Source organism: Fundulus heteroclitus, unplaced genomic scaffold, assembly GCF_011125445.2.
Source record: "Fundulus heteroclitus isolate FHET01 unplaced genomic scaffold, MU-UCD_Fhet_4.1 scaffold_76, whole genome shotgun sequence".
Taxonomy (NCBI): domain Eukaryota; kingdom Metazoa; phylum Chordata; class Actinopteri; order Cyprinodontiformes; family Fundulidae; genus Fundulus; species Fundulus heteroclitus.
The window spans coordinates 764,492-792,016 of NW_023397208.1; the positions used below are offsets into that span (position 1 = coordinate 764,492).

General features: G+C 42.5%; 2 protein-coding genes across 4 annotated transcripts; both read left to right on the forward strand.

The window, feature by feature from the left end:
* LOC105929060 (methylmalonate-semialdehyde dehydrogenase [acylating], mitochondrial) lies at window positions 1–14,328 on the forward strand. The gene is made up of 12 exons (XM_012866665.3): window positions 1–155; window positions 440–484; window positions 4,128–4,202; window positions 6,155–6,316; window positions 6,402–6,480; window positions 8,415–8,717; window positions 10,611–10,732; window positions 10,819–11,008; window positions 11,133–11,314; window positions 12,286–12,465; window positions 13,163–13,261; window positions 13,381–14,328. The coding sequence occupies exons 1-12, from the start codon at window positions 117–119 to the stop codon at window positions 13,483–13,485; spliced, it is 1,581 nt and encodes a 526-aa protein (XP_012722119.2). The 5' UTR covers window positions 1–116; the 3' UTR covers window positions 13,486–14,328.
* Window positions 14,329–16,581: 2,253 nt separating this feature from the next.
* Window positions 16,582–27,522, forward strand: LOC105929062 (ectonucleoside triphosphate diphosphohydrolase 5). Of its 3 annotated transcripts, none has more exons than XM_021318568.2 (15): window positions 16,582–16,758; window positions 16,852–16,935; window positions 19,854–20,074; window positions 20,385–20,464; window positions 21,801–21,944; window positions 22,288–22,363; window positions 22,791–22,826; window positions 23,781–23,869; window positions 23,957–24,039; window positions 24,133–24,194; window positions 24,540–24,641; window positions 26,082–26,225; window positions 26,517–26,573; window positions 26,765–26,880; window positions 27,155–27,522. In XM_021318568.2, the coding sequence occupies exons 3-15, from the start codon at window positions 19,861–19,863 to the stop codon at window positions 27,236–27,238; spliced, it is 1,287 nt and encodes a 428-aa protein (XP_021174243.2). In that variant the 5' UTR covers window positions 16,582–16,758; window positions 16,852–16,935; window positions 19,854–19,860; the 3' UTR covers window positions 27,239–27,522. The 3 variants fall into 3 exon arrangements, 2 of the variants coding, with proteins under 2 accessions (XP_021174243.2, XP_035990060.1); XR_004930378.1 differs by lacking the exon at window positions 16,582–16,758 and having other exon boundaries at window positions 16,765–16,935; window positions 27,155–27,301; window positions 27,342–27,522; XM_036134167.1 differs by lacking the exon at window positions 16,582–16,758 and having other exon boundaries at window positions 16,765–16,935.
* Window positions 27,523–27,525: the final 3 nt, after the last annotated feature.

The window sequence follows — 27,525 nt, forward strand, 5'->3', positions numbered from 1 at the left end:
TAGATTGGTTAAACTGCAGGCACGCTCCCCTGCCCTTAGCAAAACGTTTGGAACTGGAAGTTCCTCGCACTTTGTGGGGGTCGGTTGAAGGAAAAATTGACACCTGACGCAACACAATGGCAGCGCTTGTCCTCCGCTCGCTGTTGAACAACAAGGTAAAACTCTCATAAACAAAAACAGCTTCTTGTTTTGAATGCACGTTGAACTGAAGAAGGCTAAGAAGCTGTTTAGCTAACACAGCCTTGCATATCGTTGGAAACCTTAAACTCCCCCCTTTCCACTCAACTAGTTAATGCCAGTTTGAGATAGTTGGGTTTTATTTAGCTACACGAGGATGTGAATTAAAAGTCTATGATGCATTTAGACGAGACTCGTATTCTTTCGGCTGTTTGTTGCCAACAGGATAAGTTTGAGTTGGGTAATGTTGTTTTTCCTGCAGGCTCCTCTGCAGCTTGGTCGCATGTGCTACTCCTCTTCCTCAGTGGTAAGTGACGCTGACGCCCAGCTGCTGCTGCTGTAGCACTGAAATAAATCAGGGTACATCACGTGTTTTGTTTTTTTGTTTTTTTGGCATAGTCTCTGTTGTATCTCAGTTGGTAGATTTCAATGTGTGCGTGCAGAGAAAACGTACTTAACCTACACATTTCTTCAGATCTGTGTCACTCTTAAACGTTTCAGGTCAACGTAAAAAAAGCCACTTATATCAGGCAAGGATGATCCAAATAAATGCAAAAGACTGTTGTCCAATGATACATTTTGTGTTTACAGAAAAAGTTCACCAAATCAACCTGTCCCTGTGTAATAAAGTAATTGCCCCCTATGTTTTGCCACCCTTGGCGGCAGGCAATTAGTCTCTACGTCTCTGTAGGAGGATTTTCTGACCCACTCTTCTTAACTGAATCACACTGGTAGCTGAACTGGGTGTATAGGACTCGGATCATTTCACAGCATCTCAATCTGATTTAAGTCTGGTCTTTGACATGGCTACTCCAAAAGATTATGATATTTTTCTCCTCCAGAGTCATTCAGAGGTGGGCTTGCTGAAGCTTTCTAGTAATAAACATAGGGCTGGGTGTTCTTATTCAAGCTTTTCTGTTAGAGAATTCATGGTTCCACCAGGTATGGTAGGTCGTCCAAATTCTGGAGCTTCAACTCAGGCTCAGACCATGACTGTCAAACCGGCATGTTTGACTGATGGTGTTATGTTCTCTCTACTTTTACACCATATGTAAGGAGATGCAAATCTTCCACAATGTTTCGCTTTCATCTTGTCAGTCTACAGAATTTCCCCAAAAATCGCTGAGATCATCCAGATTTTGTTGTAATTGTTTTTTTCCCAAATGTGAAACGGGCCTTTGTGTTATGTTTGGTCAGCAATGGTTTTAGCTTCGCACCTCTCTCAGGAATGCCATTTCTGACCAGTTTATTCTTTTTTAGTGTTGAATTATGAAAACTGACCCAGAGTGAACCCAGCTGGTTCTGAGTTCTTTTGTGACATCATGGGCTCGTGCTCATGAGCTAATTTTGGCAGGCCACCTGCTCTTAGCAAGGTTCTCCACTCTTATCTCTGTTTGTGGATGTTGGCTCTCACTGTGGTTCTCTAGAGTCACAAAGTATTAGAAATGGCTTTGTTACCTTTTCTGGAGTGATAGATGTCATTAGGGCTAGACGATAAATCGATGTTATCCATTCATTCAAGTGTACAAATTTTTTTAAAGATTTAATCTTTGGAAAATAGGGATTTTATTTTGCCCATGCATTCACTGGGCTTCCACGAAGAGAATAGCATGCAAACTTTTATTTACTCATTTACTTATTTTATTTTTTTTAAGTTACTTTGAAGTTACACAAGTGAAGTGAAGTCTGTTCTGAGCTCATTGTGTAAAACCACCAGCAGCAGACTTTTAATTTTATATTTTCACTGTTTACAACGGCATGGCCGCCATCTTGTTTTACAAGCATGTTTCACAGCTTGTATTTAGTTGCACTTTCACGTTCAGGTCAATTCCGAGACGAAATGCTTGACATAAAAGCAAGTTTTTAAAATTATTTCTTTAATTTCCTTTGTGAAAAGAATTGGAGGAAAAGAAATTGATCGACGATCATTATTTGGGTATAATAAAATCGGAAATGTAATTTTTAAGCCATATCGCCCAGCCCTAGATGTCAGCGACTTTGTTTCTCATGTCTTTGAATGTAGAAAGTTCAAGAATATGATGTGTTGCTCTTTGAGGTCTGTTAGCCTACTACATGTTGTAACACCTGTTCTGTTTACATTATTTCTTGATTCAGTGGCTCAGGCAGTAATCAATCCCGGCTGTGGCTGGTCATATTAAACCAAAGCAATGTGGTCGAGCAGATGGCCGTTTGTGATTTACCACACCTTTTTTTTTTTTTTAATCAATGTTTATGTCGAGCCTGATACCTTCACTCACATGGCAAGGTACACGGTTTATTTATCTAGAAATTGTATCGGCCGATACGCTCAGTCAAGGTATCGGATTAGATTGAGAGAGAAAAATCGGATCGGTGCATCTCTAATTTTCGTTTACTCTTAATGACATCAAGACAATGTTTCCTCAGGATTTAGGACAATTGGCGTGATAAAACACTGGGTAGATTAAACACAAATGGTTAAAAATACAAAATATAAACACAACCATTTGGAGTGAAATCATATCGGTAGAACAGCTTTAGGCAGAAAGCTGTGCAGCAGTCAGATGTTCTGCTTTTGATATCATGGTACCGTTTGCCTGATTGCAGTAGTTCACAGAAAGGTTGTGAGGTAGAGATAAAAGGTACGTCTCAGATACAACATCCTTACTATAACAATGTGTGTGATATTGATATGGCAAAGACTTGTTTGAAATACAACATCTGTTTAATATTCCAAGTGTTGGCAGTTCATATTTTGAATATGAAGAAGATATTCAGCCTGTAGGATCAGCACCAGCCCACACCTGACCCAGTTGACGGTTCCCAGGATGCTAAAGGTCACAGACAGGGTTGGAGTCACAGTTGAGAAAGTCAAATGTCAGGAAAATATGGATTTATCACCACTAATATCATCATGGCAAACGGTGAACATTATTGCAGAATCACAAGTAAATACATAGAGGAACACAAATACATCAAAGTCTTCTTGTCTGTGATTTTTAGGAAACCAAAGATTATTTCACAGCAAAGTTCAAAATGAATAGGTTGTTAAAACATTTTTTTTTTTACCTTGGAAAAACATTGAATAAAAAGTAGTCATCTATTACAGACAGCCTCGATTTGATCGGCACCTTCACTTTATGTTCCTGCACAACGGTTGGAATCAGGACTTGTAAAACTGAGCTATTGGAGGGGAATACATTTTAATGCACAAATCTTGAATAGATTACATATTTTATCTATTCATGATTCTTTCAAGTATTTGTGCTGAAGCTGTAAATCTTCTTTTTTTTTTTTAAGCTTTTAGATAAGTGGCATTGATGCATTAGAGTGCCATTGGTTGAGACCTACCTATTGCATTTAGCGTAAAGCCAATGTGTTCACGGAGGTACATTTACTTTATGTTTCATTTGCATCTAGATCCAGGAAGCTAAATCACTGAGCTGGAATAGATGGCATTGCAGCGGGCCCGGTATCAGATATAAATTCAAATTATATTCAGTTGTAGCTTTGAATTAAACCTGTTTAAATCATTTCAGAATTTGGGAGAATTGCCAGGAAGTAGATTTCAGGTAGGGCCGCTACAGAGCCCTGGTTAGTTCAAACTTTCTGCCATGCAGCTGAGAAATTAGTCCCGAATGTCCCTGTGCGAACACGGCTCCGATTTGCTCCGCCGTTGGATCCTCTTCGCTGAACAATCAACACGAGGGAAAAAAAAAAACAATTTAATTCCAAGCAGCTATTCCTGCTGTATACTCTTTAATAAAACATTCAGCAGGTAGATGGACTCCATTAAGCCCAATTATCGTGGTCAGTTCAATTAACTGCAATCAGGCAACCGTGCAATGCTTCGAGGAGACATAACACTCTCTGCTCACTTTGTGGTGATTGATAGATGCTGTCAGTGTTGTTATTAAGAACGTAATCATCCAGGAAAGGGGTTTTAATTATATGCCTCTTTTCTCTTCCAGCCAACAACCAAACTGTTCATTGATGGCAAGTTTGTTGAGTCCAGCTCGTCCGAGTGGCTAGACATTCACAACCCTGTGAGTATTCACACACATCTGGAGCAGCGAGACGTGACACCAGTAGCTGGCCTGCTTTTCTTAATTGGAAAATGAATGACACCTCTTGAGTTCTTTTCACATTTTGCCACGTTACTCCACAAACCTCAATGTGTTTCATTATGATATTTTGTAATGGACCAACCCAAAGTAGAGCATACTTGTCAGTAGGACTGAATGAGATGCATAGTTTTAAAAATGTTTAGTCTACTGCCCCAAATAACTCAAGCTGTTGTGTGAAGGCTTCTGAGGAACCGGTCAGGGAGAAAGTCACCAAGACGTTTAAAGGAATTAAACATTATCTCTGGCTTTGAACATCTCATTCATCTGAAATTAGGAGGGAAAATGTAAAACAGTTGGAAGAATACATGATCATCTAATTATTTATCAGACCAGTGGCCATGGTGGCTCTGGTAACTCCGGACACTGCAAAAATGGAACTAAAAGTGAGTGAAATCTTCATGAAATTAGTGTATTTGTCCTTGATTTGAGCAGGTAAATAAGATTATCTGTCAATGGAATGAGTATTTTGACCCCTAACATAAGATAATTAGACATACTGCACTTTGAATTATATGATGGCGATGAGTTGTTCCTATTTTAAGTGAAAAATCATATTTCATTGGCAGATAATCTTATTTGGCTGATTCTAGGACAAATACATTCATTTCAAGAAAATTTCACTTACTGTATTTTTTGGACTGTAAGTCGCTCCGGAATATAAGTCGCATCAGTCAAAAAATGCGTCATAAAGAGGGAAAAAAACATATAAGTTGCCAGACTATACACATTTATTTAGAAATTTCTTTCACGCAACCCAAGACTAAAACTGACATTTTATCTGGTAAGCCAATTTATGAAATTACACAGCTGCATCCACAACCGGCTGATTAACATGGAACATACCTGCGAGGATGAATGGAGTAAATTAGCAACTCTAACCCGCAAGGTTTTATCCAGCGCATTTCCGTTACGCTGAAAATTGTCAGAATTACACCTAAGTTAGAGCGTGAGCGTAACGGTGCTACATGCTAAGCTAGCAGTATGACACGGATGTTTCAGAGCAACATAAAGCTCACGTGCATCAGCGAAGTTGTAACCCGTCCGGACAACAGACCTTTAAGCTAGCGCTAGCTGTCATTAGCTTCATGAATTAGCCCAAAATACAAGGTTCTGTCGCGGTCTGGGCGCTTCAAGCTGCACCACTAAACTCTCTGCTGCGTTAATGTGCGTACTGAGACAGTGAAACATCATGCAAACGTGTTTTCAGTCTTTGTTGTCTGTAAATTAATGTTTCAATACATGTTTAAGTGGTATAGGAGCAGGATAGTTTTCACAAGCCCAGCGAGCCCCCTTGTGGTTATAGAGGGTAATGTTTACTCCTTGGTTCATGCTGGTCAATATGAATTACCATTTAAATTTGATATATAAGTCGCAGGATCGACCAAACTATGGAAAACAAAGTGTGACTTGTAGTCTAAAAAATACAGTACTTTTTGTTCACTTTTGCAGTGGAGGAGCTGTAGAGATCTACAGCTCAGGTGAGAGAGCCCGTCAACAGGAGATGGGTAGCAGATGATTGACTTTTTTCTCTGATTTCTATTTGTAAAAAGAAATGGAAAAGCATGCGTCGTTTTTCTCATCACTTCACTATGTTTCACTGCTTTGTTTTGCCATTTCATAAATAATGAATTTCCAAAGCAGGAGAGAGAAAATGACGAGTCCAGCCTGCTGTGGAGCTTGTCAAATATTAGCCTCTAGCTGCTCTGTTGATGGGTGATTATTGCCTCTGGAACGTATCCATCTCATCACATAAAAATTCAAAGCTGTAACTGACAGGGGGGGGGGTGGGGGAATCATAATCTGTTGTCAATATTAATGGAAGAATGTCCAGCAACGTCATGCCAAGTAATCGTTTCTTTCTTTCTCCTCAGGCCACTAATCAGGTGGTGGGACGCGTCCCCAAAGCCACGCAGGACGAGATGCTGGCGGCCGTGGATTCCTGCTCCAGAGCTTACCGCTCCTGGTCCGAGACGTCCATCCTCAGCAGGCAGCAGATCTTCCTGCGCTACCAGCAGCTGATCAAGGAGAACATTGTAGGGAAATCCGCAGCACGTCCTGCGTACCTCCCAGAGTAGACCGTCCCTCGTCTGCTGAGCTGATCTTTGGCTGTCTTTTCAGAAAGAACTGGCCAAAGCAATCACCTTGGAGCAGGGCAAAACGCTGGCTGACGCAGAGGGAGACGTGTTTAGAGGACTCCGTGAGTAAAATGTTGACTTCTCCTCCGGCGGCAGGAGTTCTGTGGGTTTGGTTTCCAGACGAGACTAAAGCGCCGCTGAATAGACATCAGAAATCAGAATTCCTCGGCTGGAAACTCATGTGGCTGCAGGCTTTTTTTTTTTCTTTTTTTTTATCATTTGTAATCCACATGCTTTAGTGAACATTGATTTCTGCAGCATTAGAATATTCAGTCCAGATGTTAAAGTTTGACTGCAATATTCGTCAGATGCTCAGTGAAAAAAAATACTTTGCAGGCTGTGCTTTTGTTTGCAATAGAAGAATAGTTTACTTCACCTCGCTGAGCAGCACTTATTCTTTCTGCCAGCGTTGCATCAAGAACAAACACTGAGAAACAGTGTTTTGTTTTTTTTGTTTTTTTTTAAAAGGAGAGATTTCAGTAACTAGAAGATAGAGCTGTAAAAAAAAAGTGTTTATTTTTCCGGTGCTTGGTGCAGATCCCGGTTTTTCCTGCGCTCCGATTATCCCGCCGCCCTAACTTTTCTATTATCAGCCCAAAGACAGGCTCCATTTGAGATTTTCTGCTGAACGGGGGGGCACTGGTGCTTGAAGTTTGTTCAAGTTTTTATCACAGTTTATTACTTGGAAATGGAACTTCTTCTTTTTTTCTTTCTTTAGAAGTTAAAATACAAACTTTCGACAGCCGCGAGATGCAGGAAAGGAACTGACTCGGAACGAAAAAGAGTCTCTGTGTGGTTTCGTGATGAACAATTTCAGATGGGTTCATTTGGGTTTTACCAATTGAGTGCTGCATAGCTTTCTAACAATGACTGGGGACAAAAAAAAAAGATTATGTAGGGTTTTTAAGCACCGTTGGACTTCCCATGAACTCTGTCCAGCTTTCCTGGACAGAGTTCTCCCGCCCGAGCTGTGCAGCTCCTCCAGAGCAATTAACCAATTAACCTAAGAGTGAAGTTTCTGGACTGTGAAAAGAAGCTGGACAGAACCCCCTCTAGGCTGCTTCTCTGATTTAATAACGGTGAACGGTGTTTTGAGACCTCTACCTTCTCTACATCTTCATGCCTGACCTGTCTGCTGTGGTCCTTGGTCTTCATGATGCTGTTGGGTCACTAATGGTCTCTGCTAAACCTCTAAACCCTTCACAGGTGGGCTCTGTTTACAAGTTAGGTGACTTCTGAGCGGATTTGGCTGCTCTGCAATTTATTTACAGAGATCAGCCTTAAAGGGCAAGAGTATAAATGCATGCTCCACTTTTTAATTGTTTAAAAAAAAAAAGGGAAAACCTGGTATCTTTTCCCTCTATCCTTGTAATTATGTACAAATACCAGCTGATCTATCGCATAAAATCTTGAGTTCAGGAAGCCCTGAGTACATTTTGGACCTAAACCTTGACACCTCCTCCTTCAGCTCTGGAACTGAGCGTAATCCCGTCTCACCAGTCTGCAGACATTCCCCCTCATGTCTCAGCTTGAATTTCTCCTTGACATACACCATCTATTAAGAGAGCTTACAGAGGCAGACGTCCCTAATGAACACGATCAGGCACAGGGTAGCAGGTTAATCTCTTTAAACAGAAATCTGCATACAAATACGCCGGGTCTGTAGGTGGGGGGGCCCCGACTTCTGGCTGCGAAAGCTGTCTGCTTCCAATGGCATCTGAGCTTTGGGTTGTACGGCGATTAACGTTTGTGTTAACGCTAATGCGTGTGAGTCACGTGTCATTGTAGTAAAAATGATTCTGATTTGTCTCCTGCGTGAAAAGGTCTGAGCAGAACCAGAGTGTTTTGGCTCTCGCATCCTTTTTGATAAATGGCTCATGACGGATTTCTGTAATCATACTATTATTTATTTACCTTTTTTTTTTATCCACGTGACCGGTCAGTAAACAAAGGGTACGCCCGGTGAAGCTTTTCTTTTTCATCTTCACCCGTTCAGAGGTGGTGGAGCACGCCTGCAGCGTCACCTCCCTCATGCTGGGCGAAACCTTGCCTTCCATCACCAGGGACATGGACACGTACACGTACCGCCTGCCCCTCGGAGTCTGCGCCGGCATCGCCCCCTTCAACTTCCCTGCCATGATTCCTCTGTGGATGTTCCCCATCGGGATGGTGTGCGGCAACACATACTTAATGAAGCCATCTGAGCGCGTCCCAGGCTGCACCATGCTCCTGGCCAAATTGCTGCAGGACGCGGGGGCACCAGATGGTACTCTAAATATCATCCACGGGCAGCACGCAGGTGAGTGCGCCACTCTGTTCTTTCTGGGTTTTCTCGGTGGGAGCGTGCGGTAAACAATGGTGAGCTCTCCCAAAAATAACTCCCTCAAAAAAATGTGATTAAATGGAGTTATACGTTCTCTGCCTTGCTGAAGTATGTGTATATATCTTTTATATTTTCACATTACAAATGCAGACTTCAATTTATTTGATTGTGAATTTAGATCAACACAAAGTTTTGTTTTCCCGTCATTCATATTCTTCCCCATCTGAGACGATAGAGATTGCATACTGTCTGTGAAGATGATTTTTCAGCTCTTGCCACAGATTCTGAATTAAATTTAGGTTTGAACTTTGACTAGGCCCTCCTGTTATACCCGTATGCTTTGATCTAAGCCATTCCATTGCAGATGTAGCTGTACCTTTAGGGTCATGCTGAAAGGCGAACCTTCGTCCCAGTCTCAAGTCTTCTGCTGCCTGTAACAGGTCCAGGATTTCCATGGATAGCATCCCCACAGCATAATACTGCCATCGCCATGTTTCATGTTGGGGATGGCATATTTGGGGTTGCGTGCGGGTTTGGTTGCACTCGATTCGGAAGGAAGGAAGGAAGGAAGGAAGGAAGGAAGGAAGGAAGGAAGGAAGGAAGGAAGGAAGGAAGGAAGGAAGGAAGGAAGGACATGTGCAAAAAAGCTAATTAGGAAGGAAGGACATGGGCAAAAAAGCTAATTAGGAAGGAAGGAACGACATGTGCAAAAAAGCTTATTAGGAAGGAAGGAAGGACATGTGCAAAAAAGCTAATTAGGAAGGAAGGAAGGAAGGAAGGAAGGAAGGACATGTGCAAAAAAGCTAATTAGGAAGGAAGGAAGGACATGTGCAAAAAAGCTAATTAGGAAGGAAGGAAGGACATGTGCAAAAAAGCTAATTAGGAAGGAAGGAAGGACATGTGCAAAAAAGCTAATTAGGAAGGAAGGAAGGAAGGACATGTGCAAAAAAGCTAATTAGGAAGGAAGGAAGGAAGGACATGTGCAAAAAAGCTAATTAGGAAGGAAGGAAGGAAGGACATGTGCAAAAAAGCTAATTAGGAAGGAAGGAAGGACATGTGTAAAAAAGCTAATTAGGAAGGAAGGAAGGACATGTGCAAAAAAGCTAATTAGGAAGGAAGGAAGGACATGTGCAAAAAAGCTAATTAGGAAGGAAGGAAGGACATGTGCAAAAAAGCTAATTAGGAAGGAAGGAAGGAAGGACATGTGCAAAAAAGCTAATTAGGAAGGAAGGAAGGACATGTGCAAAAAAGCTAATTAGGAAGGAAGGACATGTGCAAAAAAGCTAATTAGGAAGGAAGGACATGTGCAAAAAAGCTAATTAGGAAGGAAGGAAGGACATGTGTAAAAAAGCTAATTAGGAAGGAAGGAAGGACATGTGCAAAAAAGCTAATTAGGAAGGAAGGAAGGAAGGAAGGACATGTGCAAAAAAGCTAATTAGGAAGGAAGGAAGGAAGGAAGGACATGTGCAAAAAAGCTAATTAGGAAGGAAGGAAGGACATGTGCAAAAAAGCTAATTAGGAAGGAAGGAAGGACATGTGCAAAAAAGCTAATTAGGAAGGAAGGAAGGACATGTGCAAAAAAGCTAATTAGGAAGGAAGGAAGGAAGATTCTTTTCCAGACGAGACACTTTTCAGATTGTATTTGAACTTTGAAAACCATTTTCCTTTCACCTCTCCACTTAGTCTGTTTTAGTCTATCACATAAAATCCTATTAAATGAACGTTTGTGGCTGTAATATGACACATTGTGAAAAGGTGGGAATATTTTCGAGGCACTAGATTAGAATTTAGATGCAAACTACCCCTTTAAAGCTGGGGCATAGATTTGGGGAAAAAGGGCTAAACCTTTTTATGTTTTTCTTTGTGCAGCTGTGAATTTTATCTGTGACCATCCGGCCATCAAAGCCATCAGCTTTGTGGGATCCAACCAGGCAGGAGAGTACATCTATGAGCGGGGCTCCCGGAACGGAAAGAGGGTGCAGTCCAACATGGTACCCAAAATGCTTCACTGAACACCCTCAGATGCACCACCTATTATTTTCTGTGATAATTCACATAGTGGAATTTTGGCGTTTAGGGCGCCAAGAACCACGGCGTGGTGATGCCTGACGCCAACAAAGAGAACACCATCAACCAGCTGGTGGGGGCTGCGTTCGGAGCAGCTGGCCAGCGATGCATGGCTCTCTCCACTGCTATTTTTGTTGGGGAGTCTCGTGACTGGCTCCCAGAGCTGGTGGAGCGCTCCAGATCGCTGCGCGTAAACGCAGGTAACTCCCCCCCCGCAGGAACAGTGTCAACAGAAGACGAGAGTTTTATGCAAAACGGCCCAAAGTAAAGATTTTTTTAGAAAGGATGCTGCCCTGCTTAAAGATATGAATTGTTTTGCTTCAGGCGATCAGCCCGGGGCTGATGTGGGTCCCCTGATCTCCCCTGAAGCCAAGGCCAGGGTGGAGTATTTGATCCAGAAGGGAGTGGATGAAGGAGCTAAGCTGCTCCTGGATGGGAGGAACGTCCGCGTCAAAGGATACGAAAATGGGAACTTTGTTGGACCCACTATCTTAAGCAACGTGACGGTGAGCTGAAGATCTGAATTGACTGCATCTTACAAAAGTATTCACACCCCTCATTACAGCCAAAGCCTTGATTTAGTGTAATAAACCAGCACAAATGTGCATACTTGTGACATGGATGGCTATATGCTTCACAAATGTATTTATTTATTATTATAAATATCACCATGGTGTCTTTCGTTTGTTTTTAGAATACAAATACGCATCACAGTTTTAGATGTTTACTTTAAAAGTCAAAAACCATTTCCTTATTATGAACTACTTTGCATAAAATCCCCCCCAAAAAAAGACATTTAGGTTTGCAGTTGCTACATGACTAAATGTGAACAGGTTAGGGGGGGTGAATACTTCATTGCAGGCATTATAAGTAGGACACTATGGAACCCATAGAGAAGCTGGATTTCAGGTGTCCCTATAATGATTTGTTATTGGGGGGGATAGGGAGCAATTTTCCTCTGGGGCTGCATGTGCCTGTAGGAGGCTCTGATAATGGAACTGAATCTCTTTGTTCATCGTCTCCGTTGGGGGAAGCTTGTTCTAATCTGAATCAAAAGTTTTTTTTATTTTCCTGCTTTCCCTACTTCTTTCCACATTCTCTCCACATTATGTTTGGTGTGATTGTGTGTGTGTGTGTGTGGTCCAGGGAGGATTTGGTATAAACATGGAGCTTAATGGATGCGCCGTTTAAGCCTAAAAGTCCCACTATAATGTTAAGTGGAAGCAAAATGAAAGACTAATGAAACACTCTAACATTCAGCCTTCTCAGAGTAACGTTCTTCCGCCGATCATCGAGGTTTCTACGATTCAGACTCCTAAAATAGGAAGCTGTTTTGAAATGTTTGCAAAGTGCATCCAAAGCATTGTTCCTCGTCTTCTGCGAAACGGGCCACACTAACAGCACGGCGCTTTAAAAATGCCCAGCAATGTGGGTTTTCTGCAGAGGCTGTGGTCTGAGCGTGCCTTTTCCTTCTCAGGCGGACATGACGTGCTACAAGGAGGAGATCTTCGGGCCGGTGCTCATAATCCTTGAAGCCGACACGTTAGACGAAGCCATATCTTTGATCAACAGAAACCCTTATGGCAACGGCACGGCCATCTTCACCACCAACGGAGCCACAGCACGCAAATACACACATGAGGTGGATGTCGGACAGGTGAGAAAGATGATTATCAGACATCCCAGAATTCATTTATTTTTTTATAAAAAGCTTTCGTGGAGATTCGGTTGCTTTAGCATTAGTGGCGCTAATCTTAGCTGCACACCTTGAAACTGTGCTTTTATTGTTTAGTGATAATCTTCTTTCCTCCCGGCTGAAAACATGTATAAAGCATCGGTGGTTTATGACTTGAAGCTCGTTTGCATCAGCATCTCAGCCTGTCATTACTTGATGAATTCGTATACGCACAGCGCTGTGGAAACCTCCACTGTTCATTGTCAGTTTCCAGGCGCAGTTATTAATAACGTCGACCAAATTGCCCCGCGGATGCAGTTGGATAGACCCAAAACCAATTTGAGCGACAAAATGTGTAACATGGTGCTGAATAAACCGGCTCAGCAGAGCTCCGGCGAGCGCTCGTAATTATCAAACGTGTCCCTTATTGAGAAAAAAAAAAGATGAATTGTTTGAAATGTAGGGTTCTGCCTTGGCATCATAAATACGAGTTTCCCAGATTCATCTGGTTCCATCGATATTTGCAACAAATCCTCTTAGATTCTGCAAAATCCCTAAATCCAGATTTTAGCTCTTGGGAACAAAGGGATCCATTTACGCTGTCCGTTCATTCTGCTTTAGACATTTTTGGCATTTATACATGGATGTTTTTTTTTTTTTTTTTTATGCATTTGTACAGATCGGGGTGAACGTGCCCATCCCCGTCCCTCTGCCCATGTTCTCCTTCACCGGCTCCAGAGGTTCTTTCAGAGGAGATACCAACTTCTATGGCAAACAGGTAAAACCACAGACAGAATGGTCTTTTTTTTTCCGGATGCTCTTTATTAATAATCATAAACCAAAATATAGTGTTTTTCCATTGGCCCGCTGACAAAGCTGCTCCATTTCCACCACCAGGGCATTCAGTTCTTCACTCAGATCAAGACGGTGACGTCTCAGTGGAAGGCCGAGGACGCCACCGTAACGAGCCCTGCTGTCACCATGCCAACCATGGGACGCTAAGCTGAAGAGACGGTTTACGCCTCGCTGGCGTCCTGCCTGCCTTAACGAGAAGCCCTGGAAGACTTCAGGAGACTCATTGTTTACTGTTTGGACAAATGAAACCCTTTTCCTTTTTGTAGGTGATTGTTTAAACTTTTAAAGCTGTTGGATACCAACAAATTACTCCCTATAAAATAAGTTTTTAGTTATTCAGTATTTCATGTAAACGGAATGATGCTGAGAGTGTGTCCAGGCGATTTGTTGTATTTCCCACCTGTTATCTTGCACGTCCTGAGTAGACCTGGGGGACGGTGACTCCATCATGGTCAGTCAGTTTTATAGTCCACTGAGAGCTCTGGCATCAAATTACTCTGCCAGGAGAGGAATTGTGTTCTTGAGCTGCAAAACAAATACCTACCTGGCTTATACGCGTAAGAATGTCAACCAATAATTATATGTATCCGATGTTAGGGTAATTGGTTTAAATGTGAATGGAACTGTTACACGCAAACACGAAATAAGCTAAAACGTCAAAAACACTCTAGTTTTTCTATTGTAAGTGCTTAGAATTGCACTAAATGCTGACTTTGTGTTTTGGATTGGATGTCAGCTTACTTTTGTAGCCTTAATGGCGTTAAGGTTAGATTGAGTCGTTTTGGCATCTGATGAACTTAAGTCAAGAGATTCGAAAACATGCCAGAGTGATAAAATATCTGAGACCAAATTGGTAATACTGGTGTTGTCGCAGTATGTGAAAGCAAAGCATTAATCATGTTGTCACTATAGTCCCTGATTCCCTTTTGAACGGTAAGGGACCGTGAGCTGTTGTAATAAAAACAGTCATTTGACTGGAGTAAACATTGATTTCTGTGCACTTTGTGCGTCATTCATGAATCTAAACTATGCTGCAACGCACACTCCTGTTTCAGTAGTATATGAATTATATATAGATTGCAATGACTCTTGGAATAAAATTAACTAACAAGCTGATGATCTGGATGGTAGTGGTTTAAAGATACAATCTAGTGCTGTTTTTTTTTTTTTTTAAACCCAGCGCTTTGGGTGGTCAGCATGACTGGAAAAGCGCTATATTAATTCAGTCCATTTACCATTTTACCATATTTTCCTGTCTAGGAATTATACATTGGTAATAAAACATAACTGCGTAATGAGGTATGGGTTTCCACTGCAGGAGTATTAAAAACATGGAGCTCTGAAGAAGGAAAAGCGTTTGGTTCTGCTTTGAGTGTCTTTGGGTCAATGACATCACAAGAAGCACAAAATCCACATGACCAGATTAGTAGAAAACCTGCGAAGAGTCTTTAATCTCACATATTTTATCGATTCAAATGGAGAACCGAACTAAATTAAATGGGAACAGAGTGTAACACGACACTTTCTGATAATATACAATTAAATCACATGGGATTTACTTTTTTTTTTATAACTAGCTCCAGCTTAGGACGTCAGATTCTTTGCCTGCTTCTCTTCCCAGAACTTCGCACCTCTCATCCCTCCCTCACCGCCACCTTGTCTCTGTCAACACTTTAAGGTGCGGAACGAGCTGCGAAAGATCAAGGTGCGAAAGGCTGCGGGTCCAGATGGCATCAGCTTCAGGCTCCTGAGGTGCCGCACAGATACCAGCTGAAGCTGGGGACATTACCAGGTCTGTGTGGTACCATTGCCAGAGACCACACGTCCAAAGGACCTTCACAGCTGCAGTAGGGCTGACCTCCCATCTGATGAAGACCATCTTCAACCCCTGGTGGAGTCTTTGTTGGATCGGCTGCTGTTCGCCAACCAGACTGGCATCAGCCTGGAGAAACTGTTTGACACCATTCCTGTTCATTCTCGGCACTGAAGACTTCTCAGTCAACTCCAAGCTACCATCTTCTGTAGTTCACAGATGACTCTGCAATGGTCGGCCTCATCACAGGGGAGGACGACTCGTGGTACAGACACTGGACACAGGAAGGAACCATCGCCTGATCAACCCATGGAAAACCAATGAGCTGGTGGATTTCCACAGGCGCAGACCCACCACACTGACAATAACATGATATTATGAAGTCCTTTATTGTGCCACAATGGGGAATTTCATGAGAAAGTTAACTCCTATTGGTGCCTGGGTGTTCCCCTGAAGAATAAACTGGATTGGACTCGCAACGCTGCTGCTCTTTTCAGGAAGGGTCAGAGCAGACTACCTGTTGGGGAGACATCTTTAGGAGTGCTGGGGGCGCTGAAGACCTTTTTTGACACTATGGTGGCATCAGCCATCTTTTATAGTGTCGTTAGCTGGGGCAGCAGCTCATCTACAAGTGAGAGGAAGCAGTTTGATAAACTCATCAAGAAGACTCATCATCTCAGTGCCCTGCATGAAGATGCTGCGGAGCATCTTCATGCAGGGCACTGATAACGCACCAAGGAGCGTTATCACAGATCCTTCCTCCCTCCAGCTGTTAAGGCTTTCTAACCATCACTGCTCCCAACAAACTCAATAAGTGTTTTTTTATCCCTGCTGTTATGCACATTTGTTTCTATTTTACTACATAGTCTTGTTTTTATGCTCTAATCAACATCCACGTTTTGCACATTATTAAAATCACCCCGATCAGTTGCACATTTCTTCTGAGTTGCTGTATTTTTTTTCTTAAGTTGGAAATTTGCCCTTACTGTACAGTCTCTTATTGGTATTTTTGTTACTCTCTCTCTCACTCACACACTCACTCACACACACACACACACCGCTATATCTATCTATCTATCTATCTATATATATATATATATATATAGAGAGAGAGAGAGAGAGAGAGAGAGAGAGAGAGAGAGAGAGAGAGAGAGAGAGAGAGAGAGAGAGAATATATATATAGCTGTGTGTTTCTGGTGCACTTGAATTTCCCCACTGAGAATGAAGGCTATTTCTATTCTAAAAATAATTTACTGTGGTTTAAGTTAATGGGGATGAACTGCTGGAGGGGCTAAATTGACCAAAAGAGAGTGCAAAAGTGTTAAAATCCCAGAGAGCATCAGGACTCATCAGTGTTTGTCCCTCGTATGACGTCACAAAAGTCGTGTCCATGTGGAGGGTGTTTTTTGAGGTGGAGGTTGGATTTTTATTTAAATTAAATAACGAAATCAAAATAGTAAAACAAAAACAAAAGCTGACCGTGGCGTGTCATTCTGTAACTGTTAAACCATAACTAAAGCAATCTATCTTTGTTTTACAGAAAAGTCTGGATAATCACTTTATCCCGTTTTGGTTTGTGGTTTCGATACAGAGGAACTACTTCCGGGGTAAAAAATAACAGAAATAATAACTACAAAATTTAGCATCACAGACTGAAAAAGCCCGTGATCCGGACTCTGTGAGTTTTCTTTTCTTCTTAGAACCCGGTGCTGGTGAGGATGTGAGTTCGGCACCGAAGCCAAACTCCTGATACCGCCGCAGGAAGGAGGCAGCCGGACATCATGGTGAGGCTGCAGCTTTTAGCCTTCTGTCGGGTTGCCTACAGAGACTAACCTGCGTTTTTAGAAACACTTTATGATGCACAGAGCAGCTCCTGGTAAATCCGCCGTGTTATTTAACAGTTGCTAAGCTACGGCTAGCTCTTAAATGTTAGCCTGTAGCTTTTCGTAAAGTAGCAGCAATGCTAATCACCGTCCAGCTGTAGCTGATAAAATCATCTAAATATTACCTCCGCTGTTAAATAAACTGAGGCTATAGACAATGAAAGGGCAGTAAGTCTCTCTGTGGAGGCTGCTTCTTAATAATTTAAAGGCTCTTTCGCTTATAAACAACTAACTTGGCCGAGTTGTGAGAAGCTGTTCACAGCCAGAGGCGGCCGAAGATTGGACGAGGCCTCAGGGTGAATTGGGGGACACTTTAGGTTAAAATCATTTACAATTTTAATATGTTTGGTTTTACACTTAACTAGGAATTTAATAATAGATTTAGTTAACTGACTGCACAACAGGATGCTTTTAACTGTAGGGTATGGGGCCAAAGTAGATAAAAGATGAAAAATAAATAAACTGTACCAAGGAAGAAGGAAATTAAAGAGAAACAATCATTGAAATGGAGACTTTTCAACATCAGAGTATTTAAGCTCTGATTTACTCCTGTTAATATCGAGGAGCCCGTGCACTTTAAGAAAAATGTCCTTTTTATTCCAGCAATTAATTTACTATTGATTGCTACCAATCAATACACTACAGTATTAGGGCAGTGGGGATTGTTTTTTTTTTTTTTTTTTTTTTAAGTAACAGGGCCAGGCGTATTTACAAGAATCAACTAAAAGTCTCCCCAGAAAGATCATCAGATATTTTTGTTGAAAACTGCAATATTCTCTATTTTTGAAAAAAATCTTAAACAAAAATTTAGCAATTTACCAGGAGCATAGAGTAAGTTCTCAAGTTTTTTTTAGAAGTTTGCCCCCTCTGGCGACAATCTGAAATGACAGCAGTGTTGTGCATGCAAAAAAAAAAAAAAAGCATCATTTATGAAGGTTGCCTATGGGGCCTGAAACTTGCTTAGGTCACTCTCCACCCAGAAGTTGGTCCTCTTAGTAGCAGCGCTCAGCCTAGCGTCCTGTCAGCCTCGGGTCTTTATCATCATGAACATTGTGAAATGCTATTGACTAAAAACCTAAATATATGTAATCTGCTTTCAAGTAATCGAACACCTGGACAGTTTCTTGCTTACTATAAAAATGCTTGTTTTTCTTTTTTTATTCCCCCATACTTGTTTAAAGCAAAACTAACCTTCATTGAAAAGGAGTTCAGAACAGTCTGAGAATGTAAAACCTTGACTTTAGATGAGATTTTATATACAGAAAGGAGGACAGTGAGTATCATTTCTGGGGATTATAGTCAGGATTAACTCTTACTTTCAAGATTTCCCAAGCGGCTATAGTTGGAAAGAACGGCCGTTGCTGGTCATATAATTTTCTTACATTTCAAATAATGTTTCCATCTTAAAATAACGTTTATAGCTCTTCAATGTTGACGTTATTTGGGAAGGACACCACAACCCTTCCTGAATGTCTTCTCCAGGGTCATCCGTCCATCCTCCTGTTCTCCATTTTTCATTCTGCCATCCAATTATCTATTCCTGCTGTTTATCATCTTTTATGTCCTTCCTTCATATCAATCCTTCGTCCATCTTATGATCAGCTACACAACTGTTTTATCTATTGTTGGTTCATCTGTCCATCTTTGTGTGCGTCCTCCGTACATCCATTTATTCCTTCAGCTGTTCATCTATTTATCCATAGTTTTTTCACAGAAATGTAAATATGTGTGTGTGTATATATATATATATATATATATATATATATATATATATATATATATATATATATATATATATATATATATATATATATATACATACTGCTTAAAAGAAATAAAGGGAACACTAAAATAAAACGTCCTAGATCTGAATGAATGAAATATTCTTATTAAATACTTTGTTCTTTACATAGTTAAATGTGCTGACAACAAAATCACACAAAAATGATCAATGGAAATCAAATTTATGAACCCATCAGAGGCGGTGGCATTGTCTTGCATCTTGCGTCTCCTGGAGTCTGTGCATCCCTAACTTTGACGTAACTGTGTCTGAACCCTGGTGTTGGTGTCTTACCATTTCATCTCCGTGCTCATAACACAGCCGACATAAATCAGGGCGGCGTAATACGAGAAGATGAAACTATGCGATCACACGCAAGGCGGCGTCACACCTAGTCACTGAGATTTAATTGGATTACGTTGTTGTTGTTGCATTTTCTGCAGACGCAGCCTTAAAGAACAAACATCTGGACCACAAGCGAAAGCCATTTGAAGTTTTATTTTTTTTTTTTTTTCTTTTTCCATCACACAGTCCAGTAGGACTCCATCCATGGGAGATGGATCTAAAAAGCCTCTTCTCTGTGAAACACCTCAGTGAAGTGGTGGGTAGTACAGGTAGAGGGGTTTTTGGCAGCACTTATTAGACAACCCTGTAATTGTGAAGCCCTGCTGTAAATCCCCTAAAAGAGGCCCGCATGCAGTTTAAGCATTTCCAGCATTTGACCTGAGACCATTGGGGAAAAGGGAAGATTTTTGTTAGATTTGTTTTGCAGGGAGATGTTAAAACTCATTGAGCCGCCTGCCTTTTTAGACCGTCTCTGCGCGAGCTGACAAAGACGGTAAACGCTGCCTTTGCTATACGTCGCTGTGGTTGGGTGGACGGCGGGCGAGGCGTGGTCAGACCCGACGGTGTAAACAACCCCGCCGGCTTCTCACGCCGCTGCCTGGCCCACTGTAATTTAACGCGTCTCAGAGCAAGCCTTCAGCATACTTTTCCACGCTCATCGGCGTCCGTTTCTCCGTCCCCACGTATGCCGCAGAGGGAAGATGAAGCCGACCGTCCCGCTTCTCCTCTTGGTGCTCCTCGCCGCGGCGGGCCTGAGCCGGGCCCAGCTGAGGACATCTCTCCTGGACGTGTCCGCCGTCCTCCCGAGCCTCAGCCGACCGGCCAACCACAGCCGCATCTCCTACGCCGCCATGTTCGACGCCGGGAGCACGGGCACGCGGATTCACGTCTACACCTTCATCCAGAGCTACTCGGGTAACGCCAGGAAGAGCTTCCCTCTTCTCGTGCATCTAAAACACTTAAACAGGCCAAATTTGTGTTTTTATTTATTCTTTTTTTTTTTTTTTTTTTGGGGTGATTAATGGAAGGGGATATCAGCACATTTGCTTGGCCTGGACTCTGTTTTCATGCTTCATTAAACCTGTAAAATCAGAGGGCATAAGTCACAGAGGACTTAATATGCCTGATAAATCGTGCATATATGCTAAGAGGTTTGAGGCATTTGAGGGCTTTTAACAGCTGCTTCATATTTGATGACGTGGGTGGATGTTGTGCCTTTTTTCAGAGCAGCTGCCCGTTTTGGACAATGAGGTGTTCCATTCCATAAAGCCGGGTCTGTCAGCGTACGCCGACTACCCTGAAGCGGTGAGTTCGTCCTCAGTTCAGTGGTGCTGAGCTGAGGGGAAGGGTCAAATTTGCCACTAAACTTTGGCAGAAATCGTGTTTTTGATGTTTAACTAAAATATTTGGAGGAGAAGAATGTAAAATGATAATGTGTAGGTATGTGCATGCCTAGGCTTTCTCAATTCTGCAGTCCTCCTGTTTCATCAAATGAATCAGGTGGTGCTTATTTACAGTAATTAACTAGCAAATAGTTATTTAAAAGAGGTTTTCTTTATAGATAAAGCAAATACAGAATATATCCTTAATATCACGTGCACATAATATTGGCATGTCTTTTACCAGTGGGAGTTTTCTCTACAAGTGGAAACAGGCCAGACTTTTGCCAATTTCAGATCTGGAATATTATTATTATACGGTCGTCAAAGGCTAATTAACTAAAATCATCAACTAAAAAAAAAATTAACTAATTAACGAGGCACCTAGAATCAAACAATTGCTTTTGTCCAAAAAGATCCTTTGCTACAAAGACCAATTATTTCTCGGGAATTTATCACTTGATCATGGTAAAGGATTTGGAGCAGTATATGCAGATTTGAAACAACGAATGTATCACAATTTTTTTTCATCCAACAGAATTTTCTGCAAGAAAGGTTTATAAAGATTTAAAATAAATATCGTTACCTGCGACTGATGTTTAAAACCGGCGACAAATCTGAATTGTTGAAAAGTGAAGTCAGGTGTACCCCAGGTCTGAGTTCCTAGCCCACTTCTTTTAAGTTTACACACAGATGATTAGCAAATTTAAAGTTTCATGTGTGCTGATAGAAACGTAGCTGGTCAGGACAGCTCGTGGAAATTATTAGGTCCCTTTTGGTAAAACTGCTCTAGTGCAAACATCCCTCTCTGTACCAGAGGCCAACATGAGGAATTTCTGCAAAGCAAACATTTTAGAGTGAAATTTAAGCTGAAAGAGCAATAATATTAGGAATAATCACCATCTTTGGCTGTCTAGTTTCAATGTGCAGTTTCATTATTTATTGGGACATAATAGATGTTATGTTTTTAAACCTGCTGTGTGTTTAGATTTAAAATGTTCTATTCATTTTATGCATTTATTTAAAACAAAATTCCTAAAAGTGACGGGCCTCGGGAAATCAGCTGCGGTCAGACACGCTGATCTGCAAGATTTGTCAGTAATTAAAACTTGTCGCTCTGCAAACAATCAGATAAATGAGCAAACCTGTGGCGATTTTTAAATCTGCTGTTTTAATCTTTCCTCTCTCTGACCGGAGCGGCCATGAAGAAACGCCCCCGCCCCGCCGGGTTCGCGGCTGATTAAATGTTTGCGCTCTCGCAGGCCGGAGAAACCGTGCGGATGCTGCTGAAGGTGGCCAAAAAGGCCGTCCCTCGTCTGGACTGGAAGCGGACGCCGCTGGTCCTCAGAGCCACGGCGGGGCTCCGCCTGCTGCCCGCGGCCAAAGCCCAGGCCCTTCTGGACCAGGTCAGAGCGCCGCCTCCCAGAGTCAGCAACAGTTCGGCTTCATAACCTCTCAGGTTTTACATGGGAATGATGCTTTTTTTTTAATACATGGAAGCTGTAGAGAAAAGCAATGCAGCTGCAGAACCGTAAGCTCGGTGTCAAAGGCTATCGTTGGTGATTGTGATGAGGGGGGGGGGGGCATAGCCCTGAGGCACCTTGCAAGATGAATGATACTTTGATAATCCGCCCCTGAGGGAATGAATTAATCCCATCCAGCGGATGAGCTACCATTACAGCCGATAAACGTTGGGCCCATTTAACTCCTGCTTCCTGACATGCCGCCTCTCCTCCCTGCTTCTCTCAGGTTCAACACGTGTTCGACGAGTCGCCTTTTTTGGTGTCGGACAACAGCGTCAGCATCATGAACGGCACGAACGAAGGTGCGACATGTGCCCCGGCAAGCCTTTTTCACCCCCCCCTCCTCCTCTTCTGCGTTGTTGTTTTGAAGGTAGAAGGCGCGTCATTAGATCCGCCGCTCAGTTTCTGTCAAGACCCTTGCTTAATGAAGGCATTTAACTAAATTACAGAAGATTACAGAGAGGCTTTTTTTTGTGATGACATTAAAAACAACGAAAGCCTTTCAGCACAGTCGTTTTAACCCTAAAAGCCAGTAATTATGTGGTGAAAAGGGCCAGGCTGTTGTACAGTGGGATAATTGGTTTGTCAGCATTTCAGCTTTTTCTTGTGCGCGCAGCTTGCTCTTCACAAATTTGTCCAGCGCTTTTTTTAAAAGCGAATTTTCTCCTGAAATGACTGCTTTTTTTAAAAAAAAATAATAAAACGTGTGTTTGTTCCTTTCAAATGTAGGCGTTCTGGCTTGGATTTCTCTCAACTTCCTGACAGGCAAGTACCGGAAACCTGAGTGTGCGGAGCTCCGCTAAAGCACAGATGCTGCTTCAACTTTTGGACGTTTTGTCTTGTTGCAACAACAGACCGCAGTGTGTGTGTGTGTGTGTGTCAGACCAACACAAAGTGGTCTGTGATTGGGATGTAATGTCGATAAATAATGCCGTTTCTTGACACATTCACAGAGCCAAGAGTAGAAGAAAAGCATAAATAATGGGAACCACACTGTTAGTTATCTGGGTTTGTATCACTGCAAAAACGGTACTAAAAATAAGTAAAATGTTCTTAAAATTTGTGTATTTTTCCTTGATTTGAGCAGGTAAATAAGATCATCTGCCAATAGAATAAGATTTTTGCACTTAAAATAGGAACAACTCATCTCCATCATCTTATTTCAAGTGCAGTATATCTAATTATCTTATTTTAGGGGTCAGAATACTCATTCCATTGGCAGATAATCTTATTTACCTGTTCAAATCTAGGACAAAAACACAAATTTTAACAACATTTTACTTATTTTTAGATACGTTTGTTATTCCCCCTCATGCTGACTAACGACACGCCAGCCTTGTGTTGGTCTATCACCTAAAAACCCGGATTAAAATGCTAAAAGTTTGCGGATGCAACATAACAAAACGCCAAACAATCTGTGGCTGTGTCTTGTTTTCTCCCGTCTGCATGCCTTCTCCTAACCTGCCATCATATTGCATTACACGCCTGTGTCCATAAATAGAAGCCCATGAACACAAGGATGAGTTTGTTGCCTAAAGCCAGCTCCTGTGATCTTCCCCGGACCGAGCTGGAACGCTTACGCTTCTTAGACGGTGCAGGTCTGCCAAAGCGGGTCTTTTTTTTTTTTTTTTTTTTTTTTTTGAAGATGGCATCTCGGGTGTAAAGCGATTAGCTCGTCCCGGCTGCAGCGGCTGCATTAAGGTGATAAATTGTGTTCAGGTCATCTGAAGGCGCCCGCCATGAAGACGGTGGGAATCCTGGATTTGGGAGGAGGATCCACGCAGATCACGTTCCTGCCCAAACGGAGGGTCAGCCTGTTTTTTTTGCTTCTTTCGTTTTGTTTTCCCTCTACATTTCTGTGTCAGCTTAATATTTAATTGGGCTTTTTACCGCAGCAAACAATCGAGAGCGCTCCCGGGGACGATTACGTCGCCAGATTCGATTTCCTCAACTCAACGTCTGAGCTGTACACTCACAGGTAACACGTCTTATCATACATACGTCTCAATCAAATCCCTCTCAGTTCCCTTATTGCTTTAAATTAACAGTTTTTTTATTTTATTTCCTCCAGCTATCTTGGTAACGGCCTAATGGCTGGCCGACTCGCCACTCTGGGTGCTCTGGGCGCAGAAGGTACATATACCTAAACGCGCTTCGTCGCTTTGCCACTTAAGACTGCGGGGACTCGTGAGAGTACAGCAGCGTGTCTCCCTTTCCCTCCGCAGGATAAAGGGTGCACTTCCAGTTCCTGCGCTAATATACATTTCAAGTTATAGCCTGAGATTAATCAGGGAAGCGCTTCAGCAAAAAAAATAAAAAATGCAGCGCTATCAGCGGGCTCGCTCTGCGATAAGCTAGTGTGAAGCTGCTGGAGCGCTTAGAAGATTAATGGTGTGTGTGTGTGTGTGTGTGTGTGTGTGTGTGTGTGTGTGTGTGTGTGTGTGTGTGTGTGTGTGTGTGTGTGTGTGTGTCTCCCAGGGTTGGAGTGGCAGGTCTTTAAAAGTTCCTGCCTGCCGAGTACGTTCAGGGATGACTGGAGCTTCGGGGGTCTTACCTACCAAGTGAGCGGAGACCCAAACGGTGAGGCCTGATGCGGGCGGGGCGGGTAACCCAATAAACTATGGTGGCTTGCAAAAGTATTCCCACCCTTCAAGAACTTTTCACAACTTGCCACGTTTTTAATGGAGTTCGTGTGAACAGCGAATCTGGCTAGTGCGGTACGCGCATGTATTCACCCCTACTTTACTCTGAGGAATCCAGTCCAACCGGTTGTCCACCTAAATAGTAGCAGTACATGGAGATAAGTTATGAATTAGGGTTATATATATATATATATATATATATATATATATATATATATATATATATATATATATATATATATATATATATATATAATACTCGCTGAGCCACTTTTAGACACATCATGCGAAAATGGAAAGAGCGGCCGCATCCGAAATGTTCTAATCATAGGTCCCTTCACCTTTCATGGAGGTCCACCGTAAGAACTCCATCGTGGGGAGGAGAGGAGTTTCGGACCGCTGTGCCGACTCTGAACAGCCTTCAACTCCGACGTCATTACTTGACGGGACATCGCCACACTGCAAAAAGGGAACTAAAAATAAGTACAATTTTCTTGAAATTAGAGTGTTTTTCCTTGATTTCAGCAGCAAAATAAGACTATTTGTCAATGGAATAAGATTTTTGCACTTAACATAATAACAATTCATCTCCACCATCTTATTTCAAGTGCAGAATAGCTAATAACCTTATTTTAGGGGTAAGAATACTCATTCCATTGGCAAATAGTCTTATTTAGCTGCTTAAATCAAGGAAAAATACACTGATTTCAAGAAAATTGTACTTCCTTTTAGTTCCCTTTTTGCAGTGCAGGTTCCTTTGCTAAAGGAGCTGTGAGAGGAAGCATACAGGCTCCTTTCTACTCACTGCACTATTCAAACAGCACTTATGGCGACCGCTGACGACCTTCCGCTTCGGCTAAGGCGTCCTTACCAACAAGACGTTTTCAGACGCGTACCTTAGACACGACCTTCCACCTCGACTGAGAGGCAAGGAAGTGATTGGTCAGAGAAGCAGACTAGAGGGCCCTGGTGACTCTGGAGGAGCTGCAGAGACAACTATGTGCCGTGGAGTGGGCAGAATCATGCTTTGGGACTGGGTTTCCTCAGTAGGGACAGGGAAGCTGGTCAGTGTTGCATGGAGCTAAATAGAAGCTAAACCTGGGTGAAAACCCGTTAGATTGGATCAAAGCAAAGTCATGTGACTGCAGCCAAAGATGATTTCAGTACAAGTTGCTGGAGGGACCTTTTGCTCCTCCTCGTGTCATTTTAACTAACGCACCCAGGCTAAACGCAGGCATGCGATAAAGCCTCTCTTTTTTTTCTCCCCTGGATAATGAAACTTGACATTTCCACAAATTTCAGTAAACAACGTTCAAAGAGAATATCCTTAATGTGCAACCCTGTCTCTGTTTTTTTTTTTTTTTTTTTTCTCCCCCAGGTCAGGCAGGATACAAGCTCTGCTATCAGGAAGTACTTAAGGCGGTGAAGGGGATTATTCATCAGCCGTACGAGCTCCAAGACGGCGGCGTGTTCTACGCGTTCTCCTATTACTTCGACAGAGCTGTGGACGCGGGCCTTATCAGTAAGCGTACTCGCACACACACACCTTCTGTCCACACCTCATATAATTACGCCGCGCCTGCACGCTAGACACAGGCTGAAAAAAAAAACGTGAGTCATCTGCTCCCGCATCGGGGGATTTGATGAGCCGTAGTGGTGTGGTTATTATAGAAATTGCCGTCCCGCTGCCAGTCTGCGCTGAAAGGCCATCAGCTCTGTTATTAGTACCATAGAAATGTGCATGTAGATGAGCTGTTGTAATTACTGTTTTGGCATTTTAAATGTGTAATGATCTCCCCTCCCTCCGTCGTAGATAACGTCCACGGAGGATCGCTACAGGTCAGAGGCTTCAAGAAGAGAGCCAAAGAGGGTGAGACTGGCTGGAGGAATACATCATTACCGTGACAGATCTGCCGCTCCCCGCACTTGACATACAGCGTGCATCTCAAACGGACCCGGAGTGGTTTCTATCTGAAAACGCTGCCCTCGTCTGTCAGCAGAATACAAATGACTGATTACCCCGGCCTAACGGAGACGATGTCTCTTGTCTCTCCTGCGCAGTGTGCAATAAGATGACCAAGTACCCGCCTGTCAGTCCTTTCCTGTGCATGGACCTGACCTACATCACCTGCCTGCTAAAGGACGGCTTCGGCTTCAAGGACAGCGCCGTGCTGCAGGTTAGGCGGCTTTATACGACACTGGCAGCTGCGCGAGTAGCCGCGGTTTTTTATTGGTGACGCGGCGGCGGGAACGGCAGCCATTTTTATAGGCTGGAAATTAGCATCAATGGGAGTTTGTGCAATACGTTAATGCCGTGCTAGAAATGTCTGATCATTTCGGCAACTGGAAGTCAAAGTTTTTTTTTTTTTTTTTTTTTTAAACCTGCTCAAAGTGTTCTTTATACTGCTGTAAACACACATTGGTGACTATGATTATTTTCCCCTTTCCTAGTTAACCAAGAAAGTGAAGAATGTTGAGGCTAGCTGGGCTCTGGGCGCCATGTTGGACCACTTTCACAAGCTGAGGATCCACTAAGGAGCGATGAAGAACCAACGGCGATTAAGATTAAGCTTCACCGTTTCTCTTAACCGCCTCGTCCAGCTGCTCAGACGGAAATAACTCCCAGCTGAGTTTTCAGAAGCTGCGTCTCTCAGGTGTCAATATATCCTGCTGTAAATCTGCAAGGTCTGGCAGCGGCTAGGAAGGACTGGAGGCTGAACGAAAGACGTCTGCTGGACCTGGACAGAACCTCATTAACAGTTTGCTTCAAATAGATGTTTACTAGCGGTAATAAACAAGGTGGATCAGTGCAAAACAAATGA

Coding starts and splice junctions, on each gene's coding strand:
- LOC105929060 (XM_012866665.3), top strand. CDS start 117: ATGGCAGCGCTTGTCCTCCGCTCGCTGTTGAACAACAAG. Junction 8,718..10,610: donor CATCCACGGGCAGCACGCAG/GTGAGTGCGCCA, acceptor TTCTTTGTGCAG/CTGTGAATTTTATCTGTGAC. Junction 11,315..12,285: donor CTATCTTAAGCAACGTGACG/GTGAGCTGAAGA, acceptor TTTCCTTCTCAG/GCGGACATGACGTGCTACAA.
- LOC105929062 (XM_021318568.2), top strand. CDS start 19,861: ATGAAGCCGACCGTCCCGCTTCTCCTCTTGGTGCTCCTCGCCGCGGCG. Junction 21,945..22,287: donor CCCAGGCCCTTCTGGACCAG/GTCAGAGCGCCG, acceptor TGCTTCTCTCAG/GTTCAACACGTGTTCGACGA. Junction 24,195..24,539: donor GGGTGCTCTGGGCGCAGAAG/GTACATATACCT, acceptor TGTGTCTCCCAG/GGTTGGAGTGGCAGGTCTTT.